At 47.3% G+C, this 18,359-nt stretch overlaps 1 protein-coding gene across 2 annotated transcripts in view; it reads right to left on the bottom strand.

Moving 5' to 3' along the window:
- Positions 1-5,295: 5,295 nt before the first annotated feature.
- The window catches only part of ZFPM1 (zinc finger protein, FOG family member 1), a 107,590-nt gene continuing 94,526 nt past the window's right edge, over positions 5,296-18,359 (bottom strand). For both annotated transcript variants that reach the window (XM_089540136.1, XM_089540135.1), the window contains exons 5-10: positions 15,231-15,336; positions 14,099-14,308; positions 13,366-13,590; positions 12,126-12,221; positions 10,707-10,862; positions 5,296-9,761 (exon numbers count right to left, since the gene is read on the bottom strand). In XM_089540136.1, coding sequence (XP_089396262.1) covers positions 7,456-9,761; positions 10,707-10,862; positions 12,126-12,221; positions 13,366-13,590; positions 14,099-14,308; positions 15,231-15,336 — 3,099 coding nt within the window. In that variant the 3' untranslated portion in view covers positions 5,296-7,455. The remainder of the gene's footprint in view (positions 9,762-10,706; positions 10,863-12,125; positions 12,222-13,365; positions 13,591-14,098; positions 14,309-15,230; positions 15,337-18,359) is intronic.

Here is an 18,359-nt window from a genome sequence, read left to right as displayed (position 1 = left end):
CAACAACAAACTATAAAGTGAGGGGCAGACTCCCATGACATGTGGTGTGCATATGGGAATCCACTTCAGGTTTGATCCTGGAAACTTTAAATGGAGCTCTCCAAGGGACTCATACATGAGTATATACAGTACTTTTCCAGCGTGAAATGTGAGCATACGTGAGCTAAGCTCCCACAGAAGCATCTCCGTTCCTTGCGCTGCTAAATCCGGCTGCTAAGCCAGTGCTGTGAATCACCGGGGGATTGACTCAGGCGCATCCAAACCTTGAGCTGAGCTGGCAGAGATCTTCTCCCGCACACAAGGGACAGGAACACAGCTGGTGCCCACCTGCATGTTGGCATTCGGGAGCACCGTGAGTCAGGCTCCTCAGCATTCAGAGATGGCAGGACCACAGACAAGGATTCTGCTCTGACGGACGGCCCTTGGAGAGCTCCTGTAGTTTCTAAACATGGGCAGAATAATAAGAAAGCTGGCCAAGATCCTCTATCATGGTCTGCACTGCATTGCTTCATGCATACAAAGGGCCCTTGGTATCTAATGGGGTTTGGTTCCAGGACATGGATACTAAAACTCATAGATGCTTAAAGCCCATTATATGCAATGGGGTATTACTACTACTACAGTAGGCCCTTGATATCACCTGAGGTTTGGTTCTAGGAACCTGCATGGATAGATGCTCAAATCCCATTATATGCAATGGCTTATTATTATTACTACTACTACAGGCCCCTTGGTATCTGGTGAGTTTAGTTCCAGGAGCCCCAATGAATACCAAAATCCATAGATGCTCAAATCTCATTAAATACAATGGGGTATTATTATTACTATTACTATTATTATTATAGTGGGCCCTTGGTATCCACTGAGTTTGGTTGCAGGAACCCCTGTGGATACTAAAACCCATAGATGCTCAAATCCCATTATATGCAAATGGGGTATTGTTATTATTACTATTATTATTGTGTGCCCTCTGTATCCACTGGGGTTTGGTTCTAGGGAACCAAAATCTGTGGATGCTGAAGTCCCAGTATATACCAATGGCTTAATAAAATGGTGTCCCTTATATACAAAATGGCAAAATCAAGGTTTGCTGTCCGGAATATATATATATATAATCCTTCCTGGATTGAAAATATTCTCTCTCTCATTGGAATATATATATGGAATATATATATATATATATTCCAATGAGAGAGAGAATATTTTCAATCCAGGAAGGATTTAATCTATGGACATGGAGGGCCAACTGTACTTAGCAACGTACGACGGCCATGAAAACCCACTCTCTCAGCCTCAGGGGAAGGCAATAGCAAACCCCCTCTGAAAGAAGCATGCCAAGAAAACCCCATGATAGGTTCACCTTAGGTTCGCAGTAAGTCAGAAACAACCCAAAGGCACACGACAACAACAACAGTAGCAAATGCATGTGTTGGAACCAGCCGCTTCCAGCTCTCCCTTCCTCCTCCAGGTGACAGTCTGAAGGGAGGAGAGGTAATCGATTTCCTGGGAGTCCTTCTGCCACCGGACATTTCTGGACGGCCAGAATTAGCCCAGCCACAGCTGCCACCATAAAGGCAGGCCAACCCCAATGCCAAGGTTGGTTCATCAAGGCCCAAATTAGCGAGACTTCAGTGCCCTTCTGGGGCTGCAGCGAGTGAGTAGGCTCTTTGGGGAATGTGAAGTCGAAGGCTTTTATGGCCGGCATCCATAGATTTTTGTGGGTGTTTCGGGGTATGTGGCCATGTTCTAGAAGAGCTTATTCCTGATGTTTCGCCAGCAGAGAAATGTCAGCGATGCCAGCCACAGATGCTGACAAAAATATGGCCACACAGTCCGAACAACCCACAAAAATCTTTGAGGAATATTTCCAAAGAATTAAACTTGGCAACAGAAAAGGAAGGAGGAGAGATCAAACCTATGGCCAGGGATCAAAGCTGAAGAAGAGAGGTTCTCCCATTCATACGTTTACATCAGCACAGGCCCAGCTGAAGGCGTTTTACTGCCAGGACCAGAAGAGCAAAGAGCAATTGTTGGGGCTATTTGCCATCTAGTAAGCTTTATAGTAGCATGCCTGAATAGTCTCAAGGCACCAGGTCCTGCCTGATCTTGGAAGCTAAGGAAGGTCAGCCCTTGTTAGAACCTGGATGGGGGACCACCAGGGAATCCCAGGTGCTGGGTTGCCGTAAATCATTAGGAGGCTTGAAGGCACATATATACACAAGCATGCCATCTTATCTTGGAAATCTAAGCACGGTCAGCCCTGGTTAGTACTTGGATGGGCGACCACCAACAAACACCAGGTGCTTTCTTTCAGAGGAAGGGACTGGCCAAACCACCTCTTGCCAAAGACAGCCCTTTGAAATCCATGGGGTCACCATAAGTCAATAGGAAACTTGAAGGCCCACACAAATATATTATAGCACAGGACCTCAATATCCCCAAGACACCAAATCCTGTCTGATCTTGGAAATCAAGCAGGTGAGCTCTGGTTAGGACTTGGTTGAGAGATGTCCAAAGGCAATATTTCAGAGGAAAGGACTAAAATTTACCCTAACCCTCACCCTGACTATGAAAAGCATGCAAAAAGACATTCCACCTAAAAATCCAGAAGAAGGAGCAAGCTAGGACTTGGACATGGAGCAATGGGTTCAACCTACAGGAAAAGAGATCCCCTCGTAACCTTAGAAAGACTTTCCTGATGGCAAGTGCTGTTTGAGAGTGGAATAGCCTCCCTTGGAGAGCGGTGGGGTCTCCTTCTTTGGAGCCTTTTAAATAGAGGCTGGATAGCCGTCTGTGGGGGGTGCTTGGATTGTGTATTTGTCCTAGTTCACCAAATACTCACACCTCATAAAATTACAATATCATACGCACAACCTAAATGTATTTACATACACATAGTGAACATTGGGTTAAAACGTGATGCTGTTAAAGAAACTTTGAAAAGAATAAAGATGTCAAAACCCCTGCAACCAAATAAATGTATAGCTCCCACAATCCAAAGGAGCCCCCTCCCCCTAGCAATTTGCAAGAAATAAATATTAAAACTAAATATTAAAAAAGGCCTGGTGCCCAGGGGTTCAACCGGATCGCATAGGAATGCCTTCTTCCAGAGTCTTTGGAGGAGGGAAAACCAGGAGAGGAAAATGTCCAAAGCAGCCGCCAACATTTCCAAAGCTTCAATGTAAAAGCCTGAAAGCCTTCGAAGTCCCCATTCTTCATTGCAATAGAAAGGTGAAGGGAAGAAAAGAAATAGGCAGGGCATACATATAGGGGGAAATTGGACAAGGCCGAGCGGGATTGTTCCCGGTGACAAGAAGTTTGCTGACACAAAAAGCAAACCGTGGGTGCGGAGGCATTGGGTTCGGAGGCTGTGCATAAATGGGGGTGAGGGAAGGCGCAGTTCCACTATTGTTTGCAAGGATTCCTGCTGGTTCCACAAAGAACAGGCCATTCTGCCATAGAGAAAAGGAAGGGGAGGCTGGGAGGAAGAAGTAATTTTTTTGCAAGGACCCCCGAAGGGGACAGCAGGAGCAGGGGAGGATGCATTGGAAACAGAAAGGCTTTTTCAAATAAGAAACCATCTGACTGTAGATTTCTTTCTCTTTTCAAGCCCTGCTGAAATATCATGCCTTGCATGCCGTTTTGGAAGAAGCATTTCTCTGCCCTTTGCAAGATTTTCACAGGGCATTATCAAAGCAGAGCTGTGGCAATGGGATGGGACCCAAATCTAAACACGAAATGCACTTATGCTTGATAGGCAACTTATACACATAGCCCTGCACACAATATTTTTAAAAATATAATTTTGTGCATGAAACCAAGTTTGTGTACACTGAACCGTCAGAAAGCAAAAGTGTCACTATCCCAGCCACAAGGGGGACAATTTTGGATTTTGGAGTATTTTGGATTTCAGGATTCCAGATAAGGGAGGCTCAACCTGTATCTGGATCTCATAAATAAATATATTCTGCACATGCCTCTGTACTTTCCTTCTTAGTCCACAGCCCTGGCATACTATATGTCGAATTCCTGAATGGAAGAACACGAAGCTTGCTGGGAATCAGCTCTGCCATGTGCAAACGCCTGAAAATGAAAATGAATCTTATGAGTCCATGCATCAACATTTCTCCAATGCCTTGTGCAATGAGTACAATCTGGAACAAACCTGGTTTGTGGTTAATGCGTTAAAACTTTGGTGACATCGTGTGGCAAGGACTTCACATTGCAAGAGAAGCTGCTACGGATCTTTCCTCCATTCCTTCTTCCAGTTTGATTCCCAGCTTGGCCATGAAACCCACTGGGTGACCTTGGCCAAGTCACACTCTCTCAGCCTCAGGGCAAGCCTCCTCCGAACAAATCTTGCCAAGAAAACTCATTATAGGGTTGCCGTAAGTTGGCAACAACTCGAAGGCACACAACAACAACAACAAACCCTAACACAGAGGTGGAAAAATCCTCTTCTGAACAAATCTTGCCAAGACAACCCCATGACAAGATCCTTAAGGTCCCCATGAGACCTTAAGTTGGAAACAAAGGCACACAACAACAACAAGCACAACAAAGCACAAACTCTGATGCCTTTGGATATTTCGCCATGCTACTTGACCGATGGACTGCTTGTACCAATTCTACCATATGGCTTCAGAAGGAGGACATGCAGTTATTAACAAGATTTACACATAAAGACATTTCTTCTTTCAGGAAAAGGTACACAGACTACGGCTATACATGGCAACACAGATGTCAGTAAGCCATAGAATAATGGCGTTGCATTAACGTTGCATTAACATGCTCACAAATGTTATCATATTTTGTGGTGACTGTACTGTCACATTGCATTAACATGCTGCTAACTTTGCATTAACATGCTCATAAATGTTATCACATTTTGTGGTGACTCCAGTGTCATATTTGTATTTATCTTGTATAAGGGTTAGAATATTTTGACATATTTATATCAGTGTTGCCTGGTTGCTATTTACATCTTAGATTGACAAACTGTAACCATTTCTGGTCCTGAGCATTTTGGATAACGGAGACTGACCTGTAGTGCTATGGGCAAGCGCAGTTTGTTGTCCCAGACATCCAAATGCAACTGAATAGCAGTTGCTAACCAGTAAAATGCACCTTTATCACACTCCCAAACCACTGCCATCCATCCACACCTCTCCTGGGTTGCAGAACACATTCAAATCCATCTTGCAACCCAAACTTCAAATCCCATCAGCAAAGTGCCTCTCTGTCCCATATTTCGTCTGGTACCCATGCGCACCTATGCAAAGACAGGCCAAGAGCAACAGGTTCATTAGACATTTATTTATGTACACACTTATACACACAATTCCCAAATGGAGAGCTGCCTCTCCTCTTCAGTGCTGTCTTATTTGCATTTTCAGTTCCAGTCCACATCGATTCTACATAAACCCACCGGACGACAACTTGGGAATGGGGAGGGAAAGGGGAGAAATGCGCGCCCAAAGGCAGATGGACGACCCCCCGACTCCTTTTCCAACTAGCTTTGCAGAAAGGGACAACTGGACAACACAACCCTATCTGTTATCATGCCCCTCTAAGGGGATATATGCATCTGTCCCTATGTCAAGGAATGCCCAGGATTCTACCTGAGTCTTTATGATGCCATCTTAAGATGACAATGAGCAAGTCCCAAGGGGATAGATACCCACCTCTAGGAAGGGAAGGAGGAAAGGGTTCTGGGAGTGCATGTTTTGCCTGATGGTGAGGCACAGCAGAACTCTACTCCTTGCACAGTATCACCAACTCCATATGCCTATGAGTCTAGAATTCAGCATGGCTCAGCTACATTGTTTGGATCATGAGCTTTGGCCAATATAGGAGCTTTCCTGTCTCTTGATAGCTTCCCAAGAACTGCTTTTGGGATGCTACCTACTGCTGAGGTATCACTTCGGTTGTCCCTGTCAGTAGGTCCCTGCAGGGGTTTCTTGGTGCTTGCAAACTCTAGGAGTGCACCTTTTGTCGGATGTGAGGTACGTGCTTCCCATCCATTGGAAAACAAAATGCCAACAGCTACAATATACTGGTGTCTGCAAGGTTTCATTTATGCTATGCTTTCATCCCAGAGTTGCTTTTCAAACAAGCAAACTGTCAAGAAGTACGGATTTCTCTTGGAGCATGCACACAATCCAATGGCCCTTTCTCACTGCACAGTTTTAGCACACTGATTCCACTTTAACTGTCCTGGTTCCTTCCTAAGGAATCCTGGGATCTGTAGTCTGGTGAGGCAAAGAATGGCAGTGCTATAACTGTACATGGCACAAGAGCCACAAGTTTCACTAAAATGCCACACTTTGCAGTTTATTTATCCCCAATTTTGAACACCAAGTGCAAGGCTGTGTTCACTTTTGGATGACAAGCAGGCACTCTGCACATGCTCAGGAGCAGTTGCTTCTGTAACTTTTGACTTATTGGGCTGGAAGAAAGATAGACTGAGAAAGCCATACAGCGGCGGGATGCAAGCCATGGCTTAAAATAAAGCCATGGAAAAGGAAGTCATAGAAAGATCCTACATTTCTTTTAGGTTTCTTTTTGGAAATGGGGGAAATCTTTTCCATATAGGGCAGTGACATTTGGGAAAACATCACAAGATCCGTTACTGCCACTTTAACTGCTGTTCAGCCTAATTTGTCCGAAGGTACTGGCACCTTGCCAAACTACAAATCCCAGGATTCTGTAGGATATGGTCATGGCAGTTAAAGTGGCGTCAAACTGCTTTATTTCTGCAATGTGGATATATATATTCTCTCTCTCTCTCTCTCTCCAAAGGAAACAGGCCACTGACTGCTTGGAGGAAGAACAGAGTTAAAACCTATATTTTTTCAGATGGATGTTCAATTCCATTTAGTCTCTATGTAACCCTTTGCGGTTTCCACCCAAATGCCCACTCTCAAGTTGCCCATGCTGTGCCAGTTCCAGATCAGCTAACTTGAGGAACAGAGGGGTGCATCTCATTCAAACTGTGCACCCATTCCTTCCTGCAAAACACTTTGGAGCAATCCCTGAATTCTTTTTAGGACATGGATTTGGAAGAACGGGTGGGGTGGGGTAGCCATTCTGCCTAGGCATTCGGGCTCCTGCTTTTTACAGTGTGTTTTTGTGTATGTGATATTTCCACGCCTGCCCCTCCAATTCTTCTCAACTCCACAAAGTTCCCCCAATCCCTGCAGACAACTCAGTTGTCCCTCCCTTGGGGACCCGCTAGCCTTTCAGGGACAACCAGTCACCCCTTTCCTGCGCAAAAGTGCAAAACCCATCCTTCTTCACCAGTCTTGGAGCCGAGGAGGCCTCAAGGCAGAAGAGTTCCTCTTGACCGAGGGCTCTCAAATGCCTTTCCCTTCCCTGCTGGTAGCCACAACTAGCCAGAGGCTGGGCTTCTCAGCTGGCAAATGACACCCAGGCATGGGACACGTGTGTCAAATATTACTTGACATGCTCAGCCGCATGTGAGGAACAGTAGTACTTCTTGTGGGCGATGAAGGTTGAGAGGCTGCTGAACTTGATGTTGCAAAGGCGGCAGTACCTGTGGTTGCCATTGGCCACGGGTACCGGGGGACCTTTGCCCGGCGGGGTCTGCACACCTTTGTCCGTATACCCAGGGAGGGTGTTGGGGGCTGCCTCAGGCAAAGGGGAGGTGGGCAAAGGGGCAGAGGGGGAGAGGGGCAGGAGGGGCTGTGGGGAAATGGTGGGACGCGGGCTTCCATTCGACACTGAAGGGACGGGGGGCTCTTTGCCGTTGAAGCTGTCCTTGCGCAACCGGGGGATGGACTGGGGCGGGGAGGCTGCTGGTAATGGTGGGAGCAAGTGGCCCTCGGCCAGCGTCCTGGTGGCCTCTATCAAGGTGGCACCAGCCACTGTTTTGGCAACAAAGAGACCATGGGCAGTGCGGAAGTGCTCCACCAAGTCCCCCTTGACAACCCCGTTGAGAGGGCAGTAGGGGCACACTGTCAGGGGCAACTTAGCCGCTTGGAGGTGGAGGCTTTTGGCATCCAGGTAACGCTGCTGGAGTGGGTCCATGCCCGGAAAGGTGGCTTGGGGAGCAGCGGGGCTCAAGGAAGGTGTGGCCTTCTCCACTTTGACTGGTGTCCCCTCGTGCTCGTCCCCCAGACCCTCTGGGCTGCCCCGAGGTTTCAGAAGAGCCGGGACTGTCCCCTTGATCTTCTGCAGCTGCTCCAGGGTGCTGGGTTGCAACGGCGTGGCTGGGCAGTAGTACTTCTTGTGGGCCAAGTAGCTGTCCAGACTGTGGAAGCTGATGCGGCAAGCGGTGCATTCATGATAGTCCGCCAGGGGCAATAAGGAAGCCGGGAGGACGTCTCCATCACTACTTCCCTGGAGCCGCGGCTTCTTGCTCAGGTCAATAGGTCCATCAGTGTCAGGGCTCGAGCTGGGAGAAGGGGCAGCCTTGACCACAGAGATGAGAGCAGGGACAACGGGGGGCACTTCGGGGTGGGGGACATCTGGGGTACTGCTGCTGCTGCTGTTAGGCTGGCTGGCTGCATTGTGGATCTCGTACAGCTTGCGCCTTTTGCGGGTACGGATGGGCTGGGGCAGGAAGGGCACTTTGCTGGAAGCCCCACTCCGGCGCAGTGGTGGGTCATGGCGGGAGGCACAGTAGTAGCGCTTGTGCACCATGTACGTCTCATGGCGGCTGAAGCGGATGTTACAGGCTTCGCACACAGTCCGGCTGGGGTCGTCGTCCGGCTCCTCCACTGAGCTGGCCCCGGGACTCTGGCTGTCCTCGCTTGTGCGCCCTGTTCCATCTGCCTCTGGGGAGGGGCTCGCTTTGGCAGCGCCCTCCTCCATCTTGATCTCTTGCTTGATCTCTGGGGCAGGTGGGGTGGTGCCTCCCCCTGCATCCCCCTCTTGAGTGGCCTTGCCCTCCCCAGGCACCTGGGGCGAGAGGAGCGCTGCAGTGGGGCCTCTGGGAGCGGCCAAGGGCCCCAATTTTAACTTGCGAGCACCGGAGGAGTTCTCTTCCGTCACCCGGCGGCTGGAGCAATACAGCCGCTTGTGGACATAGTAGTTGTTGATGTTGTTGAAAGTGATCTCACACTCGAAGCAAGTTGCCCCTTTAGGCACCGGGGTGCCTGGGAAGAGGGCTGGTGGAACCCCACCGTGGCCCTGCTTGAGGCGGCTGTGCACCAGCTCTGACATCTTGGCTAAGATCTCCGAAGCTTGTGGCACCACAGTGGCCTCGTGGCCAAACACATACTGGGGCAGAAATATGGCCCCACCGGGTGTGCTGGATCCAGGCTCACTGGGCACTGGACTGGACCCCGGAGTGGGGCTGGTGATCTCCGATTTTATCTTAACAGACTGCATGCTGCGGGGAGAGGATGCTCTGGAAGAGGCATCGGGTTCGGACTCTGGACCGGTGGCTGTCTTCGCCTGAGGGGGTCCTGTGGGTGCTTCCCCCTCATCCATGGGCTCCTCCTTGATCCGCACCTGCAGCACCTCATCTGCTAAGGCTGCCGAGGAGCTTCCTTCTTGTGGAGGGGAGCCATTTGCCATTTCCTCTGCAGGGGGCACCTTCCCTCCTTGCATTGTAAGTTTGGCCGGAACATCTGGCTGACTTTGGGCAGATTTGGAATCCGAGCCTGGAAGAATGGCAGCAGCAGCAGCAGCAACACTGTGCAAGACCACATGCTGTTGGAGGGCAGGTAAGCAGTCAGCAATGTAGCCACAGAAGCTGCACTTGAGGGTACTGGATGGACCTGATGCACTCACACCTGCAGACGGTAGAGAAATGCAACACAAATATGGCATTTGAACCTGGTTGAGATAATGTGTCCTATTCTAGTACTGTTGGGTCTGGGTGGAATATTACTGTTTTCTTCATTGTTCTCTGCCACCATCTCAGAACAACATTTTGAGGTGCATTAAGAACTTATGGACATCACAGCTGAGATCCTACGTTTATCATTTATTCTTTAGCAACGCATCAACAAGAAGCAGTGTAAAATACAGATTAATTTATGTGAATATTAGTGTATTTAAAAAAGTTAATTTCTTTGTAAACTGGGTATGCTGAGAAAATTAACTGGGGACGTACTATGATACACAACTTTATAGCGACATAGCTATGTCCCTAATGTGATACACAGCCTTCTAGTGCAGTGATTCCCAACCTTTGGTCCTCTCCAGATGTTTTAGCTTTCAGCTCCCATAATTCCTGCTTTTTAAAAGAGTTTTTACATATTCTTCCTCAGGTCCTTCTATATAGGGATGTAATTCTTTGCTAATCTAATTCTTGAAAGAAGCAATGAGTAATTTTAGGGTACTGTGTTTTTTATTTTGCTGTTGTGAGAAAGTCATCAAAAACAGTGGCAGTTTTGAAGGCTACTCACAGTCCAGGACTTTTTCTGCACAGATTTTGCACACAGGACTTTTTAACAGCCTCTATGCACACCTATTTCCTAAGAAGAAAACACTACTTTCCTTACACACAAACAAAATTTGCAAATTTTGTGCAGAATAAATCCTCATCCGTGAAGAGTTTTATCACAGTCTAGGATTCTCATCATGGCATTTTATTGAAGGCTGTCAAATATTCTTTCCTTTACTAACTCAATGTCCTGTTTGAATGGGTGATTCGAATGTGGGTTTTCCCAACCCTACTATGACCACTTCATCCCAGGCTCTGGAAATGACCCTGTTCCAAGACCATGACTTACCTGGGGTGAGTGGTTTGTTGGCAGGAGCAGGAACGGTGGTGCCAGGGGAGTAAACCTCCCCCTTGGAGCCAGGTTGGCAGATCATATGGTTTGTGACAAGGTGGCTGTAGAGGATGTCCCTCGTGGTGGAGATGAAGCCACAACTGTGGCAGACTCCTGCAGGGAAAAAGGATGAAACTGGTATTCAGGAATCTGCTCTTGCCTTCTTAGACTGTCCTCTAAGTCCTGTGCCAGCCTTGCCACTAGCCTGTTTTCTCCCCTTGCCCCAACTAGAGCTATTTGAGATCCAACATGAGACCTTCTGCATGCAGACCCATGTTCTACCACCATGCAATGGTCCAGGTCTCTGCTGATGATGGGAAAGACTGGTGGAAAGGGAGTATGAGGTGGGTGCACACACATGAGTAAAGCGTGAGACCCATATGTGATGAAGAACACCTTCCACACCAAAGAGGTATATGGTGCCCATGCAGCTGTACTAAAACAGAGGCATGAAAGCACCAGCTAACAGCTTTCCAACTCTTTCCCCTGTCCCACTGAGAAGATAAATCTACTTTCTGTCTTTTTTGATGGTGGAAGGGGAGATGCCAGAGGAAAGGAAGATAATGGGGTGGCACTGTCTTCTATCTCCCTAGTGATCAGTAGTTGCAGGATCTACTTAGGAAAAACCAGGTGGTGCAATTCAGAGACACAGCTGGGTCCATCAATATGCAAAGGGATCTTATAGCACCCCTGAGGCTAACTGAGCGAAAGATGCTGTAGAGTAAGCAGAAATAATATGCATTAACACACTGCAGAAATAATTCTGTTTGAGACTGCTTTAACTGCCCTGGTTCAATGCTAGGGAATTCTGGGAATTGTAGTTTTGTGACACATTTAGCCTTCTCTGTCAGAGAGCTCTGGTGCCACAACAAACTACAGTTCCCTAGCACTGAGCCAAGGTAGTTAAAGCAGTTTGAAACTGGATTATTTCTGCAGAGTGTTTTGGCCCTTAGTCTCCTTTCTCAGATGCATGGAGTAAACTGGTGCCAAGGAAGAACCTTTATCATCAGACTATATGTTTTGCATTTCGATGACTATTCATACAGATAAAGGTCCTTCCTGGGCACCAGATCACTCCATGCATCTGAGGAAGGAGACCTAAGTCTACGAAAGCTTACACTACAATGTCTTCCACTCAAGTGGTTCAGAATATGCTTGGCAAAGGCAATGGCAAACCCACCTCTGAGTTTTCCTTATCTAAGAAAACCTATTGAAAATCTATTGAAATCCATGGGGTTGCCATAAGTCAACGGCTAACTCGAATGCACACGCATGCATACACATACATAGTGTCTAGCCAGTTCTGCTGCTTATAGCATTCTGTTAATTCCAAGAAGCTACTCCTATTTGATGCCCATTGATTCAGTTCACGCTTACCATTTAGTGTGTCTGTGTGCACTTTCAGGTGTCGCTCGCAGTTGGCTTTTGTTGTGAAAGCAGAAAGACAGATGAGGCAAACAAATGGCCTTTCTCCTGAAAGAGAAGCCAGAAACGGATTGTAGTATAAAAATAATCTATATCAATATCTATCCAAAAAATGGTGTTGCCCCATTGCCCAAACAGCAAACCTGGCCTAAGAGATTCCAATATTCCCAAGTTGTGGGTGTGTTGTGTTGTCCCTGAGATGGATTCTACAGTCTTTTGCAACACTCCCAGAGGCCCCTGGGACAACTGCTGAATTGCACCCTTAAAAACAAAGTTATCCCAAGAAACCATCAAGGGAAATGGCTGAAGCTGAGCAATGGCTGAATATCAGCACCAGTTACTGATATCTAAATCCTCTGGTGCATCAGTAGCTCTCTGCAGGGACTGGTTGCATAGTGTGTGTTAACTTTGTTTATGCACGGTTATCACTGTAAAAAAATTCTGAGTAAGTCTAAGACTGCATCCGCACTGCAGAAATAATCCAATTTGACACCACTTTAACTGCCATGGCTCAATGCTGTGAAATTTTGGGAACTTTAGTTTGTTGTGGCCTCAGAGCTCTGATAGAGAAGGCTAAATGCCTCCGAAAACTACAGTTCCCAGAATTCCATAAAGTGGTGTCAAACTGCTTCATTTCTACAATGTGGCAGCAACCTATGACCCTAGATACCAGAGTTCGGATCTCTGTTCAGCCATGGAAACCCATTGGGTGACCTCGGGAAGTCACACTCTCTCAGCCTCAGAGGAAGGCAAAGGCAACCCCATCTGATCAAATCTTGCCTAGACAGCCCCAACTCTAGGGTTGCTATAAGTTGGAAACGACTTGAAGGCACACTATGACAATAACAACAAGCCACTGGGAGAAGTTCTGTTCCTACCGCTGTGAATGAAAACAAGGTTATTGTTACTTGGAATTATTGGAGAATATGGTTTGTTCTATACAACCCAGGGAAATAGAAAAAGAGTTATATATATACATTTTACTGATTTCTTTATACTGTGTAACGGTATAAGAAAGGCTAAAAGGTTTGGCTTGATAATTTTGGTTATGCTTTTTGTGATACGAGTATAAAGTTTGTATGTTTGTAAAAATTAATAAAGATTTATTCTCAAAAAAAAAAAAAAAAAGGAAACAACTTGAAGGCACACTATGACAATAACAACAAGCCACTGGGAGAAGTTCTGTTCCTACCGCTGTGGCTGCGCATGTGGATCTCCAATGAACTGGCGCTGGGGCAGCTCTTCTTGCATTGTGGGAAGGGGCAGATGCGCTCATTGGGGTAGGCCTCCTTGGGCTTTTCATCCACGGTGGGCGAAGCAGCGTTTTGGCGGCTGGCGCAGTAATACATCAGGTGGGCTTGCAGGTTGCGTTCGCTCCGGTACCAAATGCCACAGTCCTTACAGGGGAAGACATCCTCTGGAATAAAGGGAAGTGGCAAGAGAAGAAAGAAAGAAAACCAATGAAGAAGGAAGCAGTGGATGGAGCCAACTTCATGTCCTCAAACCCCAAAACAGTGTCATGAAAGAGAGGATAAATGGTACACTGCTTCTTTGGGTTGAGGGAGTTGGTGCAGCCTAGTCTCTTCCAACTCTATGATTCTATGATTTGCTGCTAAGTTGACTTCAATTTATGAAGAAGGTTAAGAGGTGACATGATAGCCCTGTTTAAATATTTGAAAGGATGTCATACGGAGGATGGCACAAGTTTATTTTCTGTAGCTCCAGAAAATAGGACCCAGAGCAATGGACTTGATGAACTCCAAGAGCCCTGGTCATCAATGGACCTGCTTTGGTCTTCCAAACTCAGGGCAGCCATGGCTTCCTTGACTGAATCTATCCACCTGTTATCCAGGTATAGATGTGCATCTCTCAAACTTAACCATTACCACCCCAGAAGGACCACAAACCACACCTTGGGCACTTACTGTTGACAACTGCTGTGGCCAAGATGGCTGCCATGCCCGCTTGCTGTGGCAGGAGCTGGATTTCGGGGGGAAGAGCTGCTGGGTAGGTAGACTCCCCGGCCTCCGTCTTCACCGTGTGGTTGGGGATCCCCATGGGCTCAGCCATGACAAATGCCTTCAGTGCATCCCCTTCTGCGATGGCTGTTGTGGTTTTGCACCAGATTGCATCATCTGGGGACAGGACAAAAAAGACGAGTCACTTATGAGAAGACAAGCCTCACTTGCTCTGAAGTTCATAGCCTGGAGAACATTGATTTAGAGGGGAAAGGAGAGATGCATTCCAAAAACCAGCTCAGATCTGAACAAGTCTTATATTGTGGCTTTGGTATGTGAAGAGATCTTGTAGCACCTTTGAGACTCAATGAAAGAAAGAAGTTGGCAGCATGAGCTTTTGTAGACTTAAGTCTACTTCCTTGGATGCTTTTGGTGGAGTGAAAAGCCAGGGACAGACCTATTTGTGTGTGTAAGGCTGTCAATTCAAATTCAAAATCCTATGTTATATTTAAGTTATAATGCATGTCCAGTTTTAACCATAGTTGTTGGTGGACAAAGGCAGTAAGTGGGGTGGATAAGGAAAACCCAGGATAGTTCAAGTAAATGTTTGGATGCAGACCTGGGAATAGAGAGAGAACAGCAAAACAATCATGACTGGAAAATGCTCAGGACTGCAACGGCTTTTTTTCCCTGGTAGAAGAGTGGCACATAACTGGGACAGACTTTGCAAGGGCTGGTATTTGCAATGCACACAGACACCCAAAGGTGGCAATATTGGTCCAAACATTTATGGAAAAGCTTGACTGTTGTTCCATTCCTACTACAAACTCTCTTCCATTGCCTGCCTGTCACTTTCTCCTCCCCAACTTGGGATGCCTGACCCTTTCTTCTTTATTGCTCCTTATGCCCAGCATTCCCTACCTTTCACTGGCCATGACACTGGAGGTGGTGGTGGTGGTAATTCTGGGAGTTGTGATCCAAAAATATCACTTTCCCAATCCCTGGGAATATTGATAAATTGCAAGATTGATTCCCATCCCCCCGTTTTGCCACCCCTGCACCCACCAAACAAGGAAGAGGACAGTCTCCAAATACCAACCTTTCTTATAGATCACTGAATTGGCATCCCCTTCGCAGGAAACCAAAGGGAGTTTCGACAGCCAGCAGTCATCGTCTTCCAGTGTCAGGGTTACTGGATGGTTTGGCTAGAAAAGAAGGGGTTCATTTAATACATATTCACGTCCTGGAAAGGATGATGTCCTGTGATGATGAATGGCTGCATGCCAACACCTACCTCCACCATCACTTCCTCAAGGCACCATCCTCAGATGGAAAAATGCTTACATTTCTGTATGTATTATAAACATTAAAAACACTGCTCAAGTCTGGTTGTGCATTACTGGGTAGAACTGACAGTTGTTCCAAGCATTCACAAAAACATTCACCAGGTCCCTAAAACTGATCTGGAGGCCCCGGTTCCAAGGTACTGAAACACAGGTGGAACCAACCTGTGCCATTGTCCTGGAAGAAAGTGATGGGATATAGAGTCTGCTGACACTATAAAGGCAGAGTTTCCCCAGCATTGCATGAGATGATATATATATGATGACCCAAGACATGAGACTTCTCCACTTCTGTTCTCTGCCTGAACCTACCCCATGCAACATGATGGCCCAGACCTTGCATCAAGAGACATATTCCAAACTCAAGTTCTTGTCTTAGGGTTTTCTTGGCAAGATTTGTTCAGAGGAGGATAGCCATGGCCTTCCTCTGAGGCTGAGAGAATGTGACTAGCCCAAGGTCACCCAGTGAGTTTCACGGCCAAGCTAAGCAATCCAAGCCTGGTCTCTTGAGCTGTAGTCCAACACTCAAACCACCATACTAACCTAGCATAAGTGCTTGCCGACAAACAAAAGGTGAGACCAGGCTCTGTTCCTCCCAGGAGAGCTCTTCTGCAAAGGGAAATCTGGTGCCCTGTGCGTGGGTTGCCCAGCTCCCTTGCAGAAGCCGACCCTTCCGCTTGCAACCCCATGGCATGGCCGCCAGCCAGCGGAGTGTGACTGCGATCACAACAAGCTTGTTATTTCCTTTTCAGCTTAACCTGGGGGCTGACCCACTGCCGGCTGTGGAGGAAACAGCCACTTCACCCCATAACCTCGGCTATGCGCAGGGAGGAAAAGAGGCAAGGGGAGGGAAGGAGGGGGGGGGGAGAAATGGGACGGGGTGGCTGAAGTTTTGTATCATTTTAACTAGGCAATAGGAAGCCCCTCAGTCCCTGGGCGGGATACATAGTCCTCATACTGCTGACGCAGCCACAGATGTTGTGTAGATAGGGGAAAAGTGTGCCTGAGACAGGGGAGGCCAAGCTGGAAACCATGGGGTGCATCTACGTCGTAGGGGGAAAAAGTGCAGTTTGACAGTACTTTAAGTGCTGTGGCTCCATCCTATGGAATCCCGGGATTTGTAGTTTAGCAAAGTCTTTTGCCATCTCTGCCCAAGAGTGCTGGTGCTTAGTTTGTTGTTGTGTGCCTTGAAGTCGTTTCTGACTTTTGGAAGCTGACCCTATCATGGGGTTTTCTTGGCTAGGTTTGTTCAGATGAGGTCTGCCATTGCCATCTTCTGAGGCTGAGAGAGTATGGCTTGCCCAAGGTCAGCCAGTGGGTTTCACAGCCAAGTGGAGAATCGAACCCTGGTCCCCAGAGTTGGGGTCCAACATTCATACCACTATGTCACGCTGGTGCCTCATCAAACTACAAATCCCAGGATTCTGCAGAATGGAGCCATGGCAGTTTGGAAGCAATGTGTTACAATCAAAACAGTTTGACCACTGTATCCATGGGGTCAGTAGCTGCAAGATTTTACCTACTCACATCTAGAGGGGAAAAGGTTTCTTTAAGTATGTGGAGGTTCTACCATCAGATATATAGCATTTTGCTATATTATCCGCAGTTTTCACTATGTGTGGGAATGCATCCCCTGCAGATATGGGGTCGGACTGTAGTTATCTATAACAAATTATGACTGGTAACCAACCAGTGACATGCTGGTGGTCTTTGCCTTTATCTTTTGTTCTTGTGCAACAACCCCTAACCCCCTTGAAATTCATCTGGTTCCTGGGGGTCATGGGGATGCTCTGGCCATTTATAGTTTATGGAGAGCTGGGTGCAGAGGAGAAGTGTCCAGCTCCATTTCCAGTGGCTGGACAACCCAGAGATGATGCTATCCTCTGAGACCTGTGAGAACACTAGGGACGTTGTCGAGGATGGAGATGTAGCTGGATGCTTCTCTGCTGTCCCTTTCTCTTTATTGGTCACTCGGTCATTTTGCTCCCCTGGGAACCCAATAAGTCCTGCAGGAGGGGAGAGGGAAAAGGGAGTCCATCCAGTGATTCCCAAACTTTGGCCTTCCAGGTGTTATGGACCATTGGCCAAGAAGGCTGAGTCCACTGGGAGCTGAAGTCCAAAACATCTGGAGGACCAGTATTTGGGAATCACTGATCTTAGGCCAGTACGGTCAACTCTGACTGGCAGTGGCTCTCTATGATTTCAGGCATGCTGCTCTCCGACTCGTGCTTGAACATCCCTGGCCTTCCCTCCAGATGGTTTCCCATCCAATAAACCTGACCCTCCTTCACTTCTGAAGTCAGATGATATCAGTGCGCTAAGAGCAATCTTTCTTGCTGCTACACTGCGAGATTGTTGTTGTGTGCCTTCAAGTCATTTCTAACTTATGGTCATCCTATCATAGGGGTTTTCTTGCCAAGGTTTGCTCAGAGGAGGTTTGGCCTTTGTCTTACTCTGTGGATGAGTGAGTGTGACTTGCCTAAGGTCAACCAATGGGTTTCTATGGCCGAGCAGCAATTCAAACCCTGGTATCCAGAGTCGTAGTGCAATGCTCCAACCACTACACCACGCTGGCTCTGATGATACAGTGACAGACGTGGGCAGTTTAATGGGAGAAGACACTCACTTTCTTATAAAAGGTGGGAGACAAAGGAGTGTGGGCAAGGTAGGTTTTTTGGCTTTCAAGAGCAGCTCCGTTGGCCTCCTGGATAATGCCCTCTCCCCCCCGCCACAAGTACGCTAGTGCTTGGACTTTACTTTCTTCTACCTTCATGTGCCGCTAATGAATATTAATGAGCAGAAGGGAGGGAAAGAGAGAGAGAGAGTGAGAGAGAAGGGAAAAAATTAATCTGCCTGATCCTTCGATGGCTGCAGCAGTAACGATA

The sequence above is a fragment of the Sceloporus occidentalis genome, unplaced genomic scaffold, assembly GCF_023333645.1.
Source record: "Sceloporus occidentalis isolate IW3139 unplaced genomic scaffold, rSceOcc1.0.p SCAF_10, whole genome shotgun sequence".
Lineage (NCBI taxonomy): Eukaryota > Metazoa > Chordata > Lepidosauria > Squamata > Phrynosomatidae > Sceloporus > Sceloporus occidentalis.
The sequence above is the reverse complement of the archived record's forward strand: the minus strand, read 5'-3'. Positions and strand labels throughout refer to the sequence as shown.